The sequence below is a fragment of the Lineus longissimus genome, chromosome 13 (genome assembly GCF_910592395.1).
Source record: "Lineus longissimus chromosome 13, tnLinLong1.2, whole genome shotgun sequence".
Lineage (NCBI taxonomy): Eukaryota > Metazoa > Nemertea > Pilidiophora > Heteronemertea > Lineidae > Lineus > Lineus longissimus.
This window is the reverse complement of record NC_088320.1, coordinates 10,730,596-10,738,700: the sequence shown is the minus strand read 5'-3', so window position 1 is coordinate 10,738,700 and position 8,105 is coordinate 10,730,596. Positions and strand designations below refer to the sequence as shown.

Here is an 8,105-nt window from a genome sequence, read left to right as displayed (position 1 = left end):
ATTTAAAGTATGGATGACCATATGTTTACAATTTTCACGAAAGTCTTTTACGACTGCATTATATTTTTGAGTTAAAAGCCAGACTGAAATTCCAAAGTGTCGTCTGAGAAAGCTAGTTCAGTCAATTTAGTGCATTTATTCTTTGTTTCCCACAAATTAGCACAATCATCAATGATAAATAATGATTGATAATCTTGACTTTTTAAAGCATTAACAGCATCTTCTAAGCATGCATTTAAATCACTTAACACTAACTTAGATGGGTAAATGTGTATATTTTTATCTTGTTTAATCCATGTTCTATCTTGATAAGTTTTATTCATGTCAATCGTTGGACTAAAAATCACGATGTCATCAAATTTTTTTTGAAATTCATGTTCTAGTAAATCAAGTATAAAATATGACTTGCCACAATCAGTCATTCCTACAACTAGCATGTTGAAAGGTACATCACAATAAAATTCACCCATTTATTTTAACAACAAGTGACTACTACAAGTGAACAAGTAAGTATCATTAATGTACAATGCCTTTCACTTTTATATTCTCAAGTCCTACCAAACCATCTGCTACAATATAGACTAGCATATCATATTCTGTGTCAGAATTTCTGCTGAGTTCAAGTTGTAAACCATGCTTGATATTACTCATGGCTGTTCCTGATCCATGCACAGTGTTATCTTCTGTACTTCTCAGATCAATCCACAAGCCATATTTTTGTTTGTCGTAGAATTTTTCGACATCCATCATACACCCTTCCGTGTGCTTAAGATCTTCTGTCATATAATGTTGTTTTGACTTCATCAAACTGATTATAGGCTTTCAACCCTGACTTGAATATACAATGAGATATTCCTTCTGAAGTAATGGTCACATTAGTGATGTCAGGATTCTGAAAGCTTGTATTTTCAGCATCATAGTCACTAAAATTTTTCTGGAAAAATAATAGGATGCCTTTTGTAGAGGCACGATTGACATCTACATTGATATTCACCCGTTTATTCCTTCCAATTGACTCTGTCTTCAAAAGATGGACGTCTTCAAACATCCATCTCATCTCAGAGTTATACACAGATTCAATGGTTTCAGCCAGGACATCAGAGGTGACTGTTTCATATTCAAGCTGAATATCCGTCACAGCATAGGTTTTATTCGTAGCCGTTCCTGCTACCACATATTTAGCCTCATTGAATTTGATATTATACTCAATGGATTCCAAAATCGCTGAGGGAGAAAAGGGGGTATGGGAATCAAATAGTTCTGATTCAATGGGAATGCAGTAACGATCCTCAAAGGCAGTTTTAATGCCATCTTTTCTCTGATCTTTCACAACCCCTTGTTGTACTCGATTTTTTCGCTGTTTTTCGGTGAGCCAAAAATCCTTGAAGGTGTTGTAGATGAAGGCTTTATCCACCTCACTCATGGTTTTACCACCCAATTTTGTGGTGATTCTCTCTACAATATTTCGACCTACATTAGCCACAAATGTAGCAGCTGCAGCATTTGTCGCATTGCTTGCTTTTGATGTTGTTGATAGTTTAAATGTGAGTTTCAAACTTTTTGGAACAATCACTTGTCCACTTTCGAGCTTAGGAATTTTCACATAAAGTGTTTCTCCTGGATTGACAGAATTAGGATTATGAGTGATCACCTCAACATTTCTTTTGGCTTTTAAGCCTCTTGATTCTTTAGTTGATCGATAAGGATCTAAGTATTTACCGTAGGACATGTCCATTTATTTATATAAAAAAATTTTTTTTAAATAAATGACTAACCTGTGTACGATTAAGTTTAACGTGAAACCCGATGACATTATTGCATCAAAAGATGACCTGGTAGAACTTAAACAAAAAATTAACACTTTAGAATCATCCTCATTAAAAGATGACATTAATGCAAACTTTCAAGGTTTGCAAAATTGGCTGAATAGATTAGGAGGATATCTTCATGTAAGTCTTCCTGAACATGGGTTTAAAAATGTTCCCATTAATATAAATTTAGCACCTGCATTATGGTTAGATTGAGTAACATGTTTATAATATGACGTTACATTATAAACCTCTTACTTTTTTCTCAATCGTGAGTCCATTATATTTTCAGGATCTAAGCCTTCTTTGTGTTTAATTGTTGACTCAATTTTAGCTTCTTTTTCAACACGATCAACCTCAGAAGAATCAGACTCAAAATCTTTAGCGCTAGCAGCGAGTGTAGCGAGTGTAATTTTTTTAAAGTCATCAAGTCTGACTCTTTCATCATTATTTAAGAGTGCATGCACACCCTCTATATTTTTGATAGTATATGTTCTATTGGACCATATTTGTTTGTACCCTTTGGTAAAAATAGGTCTTTTTAATCTTTTCCTAACACATTCACCCACTTTAAAATTGTGTTCAACTGGCTTAGACTTTTCTAAATTGTGTTCAACTAATTCAGACTCTATTTTATCATTATTCACTTCATTAGGAGCATAGTTTAAAATTCCTCTATGTGGTCTATTATTGTAAGCTGAAATGTACTCTTGCAAATGATCAACCCATTTAACTGAATTTTTCTCTGTAAAATCCTTGAATATCATCTCTTTAATGGTTCTACTCAATCTATCAATCAAGCCTAATGCATGATGATCACCTACCTCAACTGTATCGTGCTTGATGTTTAACTCTTTGAATAGGCCTTGTACTGGTCTGTTTAAAAATTCATTGCCTGAATCTGTAATAATTAATTTTATTGCCCCTGAATCTTTGTACATGTGTTCAAACCCATTTTTCACCCCAAATTTTGTCTTATTTTTTAAAGCTTCAGCATAGGCTTTTCTAGTAAATGTATCAATAGCAAGAAGTATCCATTTGTAACCTTTATTTTGTCTTGAGTAATTTGACATGTCTAAAAGATCCATGAACCATAGTGCATTTTCTTGATAAGCTATAATGTGGCCCTGAATTTTTTGTGTCTGTTTTTTATGTAGTTGATAACTTTTTTGCTGTTTTACAAATGCATCAATGTCATCAAATTTTATGCTAGGATCTTTCTTCTTCATGATCTTATAAAATTTTAAAGCAGATGGATAATAGTACTTCGCATATTCTTCTTGCATCACTGATGTCATATTTATTTTAGAGAATATTTTGAACTAAAAGACCTACAGTAATTAATCCCATTGTAAAAGGTAGATGACTCGCTGTAGCTGATTCAGGTTCCTCACTCGCTACACTCGCTGGCGCTCGTCGCTGCGCTGTTTCTATAGATTTTTTACTCGTAGGTACAGATCGCTTTTTCCTTGGATTAATTTGATGATTCAACCCAAAATGAGTTGATTCAGTTGCTCTCAAAAGTGAATTATTATAACCCTCAATTTGCTCCATGTTCAAACGCATATTGCTTGGCATAAGCTGCAAACCTAAACCAACAGCAAAGTCTAATCGTGTACCTACTTTTTCTAAGGCATTCGCATACGATTGTTTAGATCGAATTAAAATACTAGCAGTCTGAAATGTTTTGATGGAATCGACTAACGTTTGGCCTTGGATTGCATCTTCCACTAAAATTCCAAACTGTTTTTGTGCATCTAAGGACTCTAAAATATCTTGCCTGATCATGGTTTGTGCACCCAGGATGCAATACACATATGTTCTAATTGATTCATTGATTCTACTCATGCCTGCTTTGGTCAATCCTTGACCATCTAAAGCAATGAAATTATTCCAATCATCTGAATAAATGAAAGATAATGTATCAATATAAAGTCTATGATGATCTGCATATACATATCCTTTTTTGTCTGCATTAAACGGAAACTTACTAGGGTCACTTAAATAATAGTTACCATTATCCATCGTAATATCTAATGCTTGCATTTTCCCATGATGAAAATAATTGAAGTCAACTGAACCAAATTCAAGCTTTAAATTTTCATACGCTTGCTTATGATAGGGGTTATTTTTTAACTTATAGTCAGGGTTTCCTGGTAAAGGGGTTTTAAGTTGGTGTAAAATTTTTCGAAGGGTAAAGTAGACATGAAATCTAAAGATACTTTGTACTAAAGGATCCTGATGATTAATATGATTATGCCATGATACGCCACAGCCAGACGTGGCGCAACATAGTGCAAATTTAAATTGGTTTTCCCAGTTATCCATGGTTGCATTTTTTAAATACTCTTGTACTTGTGAATACTGTGAAAATATTCTTGGAGGGGTCTTATCAGGAAAAAAATCAATCGTATTGTATTCAAAGCTTTGATGTGGTGCTACTTGAATGTGGTGATGAATGAAAGGGTCATTTGTGATTGAATTATCCTTGTAATTGAGTGGATAATTTGCATCTGAGTTAAATTTAAGATATGAAGGGAATGTTTCCATTTATTTATATGAAAAAAAAATTTTCTCTCGCTGCGCTCGCGGCTGCGCTACACTTACTTCTCGACGGAACATACGCACTTACGAACACAGCGAGTAATGTCCTAGTGCCAATGTACTTATTCCATCTGGTAAAATTGTTCGCTTATCATCATTTGAATCTAAAGCCACCTTTGAAACTTGCTCTGTGTAAAGTTGATGATTTCTTGACCTAAACACATTCATCCTTTTTTCGATTGGGATTTTACTCAGAAGGACAGACTTGTAGTCTTCAAATGTGACTTCATTTTTCACAACTTGCTTCTTCACACCTTTACACTTTTTGACCTCTTCATCCTTATCAGTGATATAAGAATATAATTTAGCCCTCAAAGCGATAAACTCACTGATCACTTTGCCAGCCTCTTCGTCTTTGAACTTGCCAATTACCTTCTTATTGGTTTCATCATACAATGGATGATCTTTAGGAAAATTAGACAAGTCATACAAGTGAGCATCGTGTTTCATATCATCATAGTGATCTTCTGTTTCAATATGATATACTAATGAATCAGTATCAGTGTAAAGTAGTTGTGCTTTTCCAGGATACTTCTTTAGCATGTAATTATAGTGGAAGTCATACATGTGTATTTTAGAGAGGTCTAAAATCGCTTGTCCAATAAATATAGGTTTGTTCAAATAGACATCTGCTTTTTGTCGTTCTACCATGACTAGATCTTCACCGAAAATTTTGTGTGATCTGTAGTTGTTCGAATTGACTAATTTTCGAAGCTGATTGACAGTTGTAGCTAAAGTAATGTCTTTTCTGTTTCTCACGGACTCCATTGTCTTTCCGAAGCATGCATTGTTCATCAATTTGAAGAAGTCTTTTTCCAAGTCATTTTTAGCATTTGCACGTTGACTTGTGTTTAAGTCAATGTATTCTTTCAAAAAGTATGACTCTGTGTAGGAAATTCCTCTATGAATCTTAGTCATTTTGAGCCCTTGACTCAAGTAGAATTTCAAGGCCTTGTGATGCACAATGTAGTGTTCTTTATCCTGAAAGTTAGGAATGAGCTTACCATTCAATCGTTCTGGTGCAAGTGGATAGTCATTGTGCAAGTTGTGCAAATGCTTAGGATATTCTAGGTCAACTTCAAGTGTGCATGGAATTTGTTGCCAATTTTTTAAGTCAGATTGAGACATCCATTTAAAATTAGAATGTGGTAATTTTTGACTCATCGCTAAGCCATACAAATTATTCGCATCTAAATAGGTGATGACTGATTTACCTTCTTCAGCTTTTGCGTATCTGTGACTTGCTTGACATATCTCACCTCGAATACCACATTCGAAGAAGTTATACATGTCTACATCTGTGAGGAGTTTAATCTCAACGTCAGTCTTTTTTAACATGGCTTGCCAAGACAATGCTGGGCCTGAATAAGTCCACACTGGATCTATTTTGTAAATGTTCATGCACACAGATCTGAAATTTTCAAGGATATCTGCTAGTAGAAGTACATCTGTTTTCAAATACACTTGATGGTAATCTCTGAAAGTTTTACACCCAAGTTTTTCCCACACATTTTGCGCGTGTAGGTAGTCTTCTTGTGAAATTTTGGTATTGTTAAACTTTGAGTCAAATGCTTCAATTGGAGGTAATTCAGTCTGTTCAAATTTTTCGTATGAATCAACCCATTCATAAGGATATACTCCTTTTCTAGTTAAGGGGTCAAATTGTTCTCCTTTGTAATATTTTGACAGATATTTTGTCTCTGTGTTAGGTAAATTCTTAGCTAGATTTGCTAGTGATGACTGCATGAGTCTATATGAGTCAAGAAATCTGATTGACAATGTCTTTCCATCTTCAACATGTAACGCCTTGCTGAATGAAATATAGTTTTCACTATTGCTCGCGATCACATTTAGCTGTCCTTTAAGATGTTTCACAAACAAATGAGCATCATAACCTGACAGATTGTGAAAATAGACTGGTATGAAGTTTGGAGCTTGAAATTGAAGGTTACAATTATTACAAGCTGCTCCTCTTTATTTGCCTGTGAAATGATTGTGATCATGGACTTTGTACACTCGCTGCGCTTCGTCGGTGCACTTTTTTGCTGTGAACTCTTTGTCACAGAGATAACATTTTTCAGCTGACTCATGGTTAACCTGTTGTTCTTGTGTTAATGCTTCCATAGCTTTAGATTGACTAAAGAACTTGCCATAAATTTTATATACAACTTTTTCAAGTTCTTCACAAAATCTTTCTCCTATATTTTCGCTAGGATCATCAATGCTATATTCTACTAAGAGATTTTTAGCTTTAATTTGTTCTTGATCAAATACAACATAGAAGCTAAATGAGTTAGGAATGTGCTCTTGAAATTGAACTGTTTTTTCACCTACTTGTTGATCAACTTTCTTCAAGGTAGACTCAAAATCAGCTACTATAATTGCAGGATGCTTTTGCTCCATTTTTTTATCTTTAAATTTGAGGAGGTTTGTTTGAGAATTAGGCATGTTGACTTTAACACATCCAAAGTGTGTGCAGTTTTCCATATGTTCTTGGTATCTTTCTTCTCTATTGGTAGCATTATTTGCTGATATGACTTTCAAGCATCTGTAGCATACTTTAACTTGTCCATTGTGCTTAGATTTAGCTGCAGATACAAGTCTTGAGAAGTTTTTGATCCAAGCATAATGATAATTGGCATCATCATTCACGTCATCCATGTGTTCACACTCTGGAGTGTCATCTTCATCTTTAAAGTGAAGTAAATTTATATATTTTTCTTCAGATAAAATTCTCACTGGAGAAATTGGGTATATTAGATCCCCATTGGGTGTGACCTTGGGAATAAATGTAAATACATTGACTGCAAAGTCAGGATTATTCTTTTCGAATATATCAATATCCTTGACTGTGACTGGATATTCTAGGTCTTTGAACATGTGGTCAAATTCAGGCTTGTTATAATTTGACACTCTATCTTGATTTTTTCCTAAATTTAAAAGTGCTGCTTCGATGGAGTATCTGAAGCATTTCTGATCAGTATTTTTCACATTGATTACAGCCTTTTTATTTTGTATCTTTTCTGGTAAAGGAATATAACTTGAACCAAAAAATGGCTGATACTTCACTGTGTGGAGACCAATCTTGAGAATCTCTAAAAGTACCCAACCTGTTCCTGGTTGAGTAAGGGTTTTCTGTTCTAACAACATGTCTTCAATCAATTTAGGATAATCTAGATCTTCCCCAATATGAAGAATATACCTAGATACAAGTAGAAATTTTTCTTCTACTTTTTTTCTCCGCATTAAAACGTGAAGCATGATGGCTATTTTTAAACCTTCTTTATTTTCTTCATTGATTTTTCCTTGAAGAATGGGTTTGATTTTTTCAAGGTAAGGTTCAACAAGCATTTTAGGAAGCCCTTTCATTTCAAAATGATTAGCATATCCTTTAACCGCAGAGTCGACTCTTACGAAGGAAATTGACTCAGAATGTTTTTCAATCAACATCTGGACAGATTTTTTACTCATTGAACTTTTCACTTCAATGCCAAGCTCTTTCGCTTGTTTGAAAAGATCTGATTTTAGTAATCTTTTGACTGGTTCTTTGGTCAAGAGTTCTTTCAATTTCTCAATGTTGAGATTATGGTAATTTTTATGTCCAAGTGCTTTCACCTGTTGTAAAAGGGGTTTTCTGATTGAAATTTTTTGTGCCACTGGTTTAGGTTTAATGTCAGTCAAATTTTCTTGCTG

The 8,105-nt window shown here is 34.3% G+C and overlaps 1 protein-coding gene across 1 annotated transcript; it reads right to left on the bottom strand.

Moving 5' to 3' along the window:
- Positions 1-4,436: 4,436 nt before the first annotated feature.
- Positions 4,437-5,330, bottom strand: LOC135498413 (uncharacterized). The gene has a single exon (XM_064788667.1). The coding sequence runs from the start codon at positions 5,328-5,330 to the stop codon at positions 4,437-4,439; it is 894 nt and encodes a 297-aa protein (XP_064644737.1).
- Between the last annotated feature and the right edge of the window lie 2,775 nt (positions 5,331-8,105).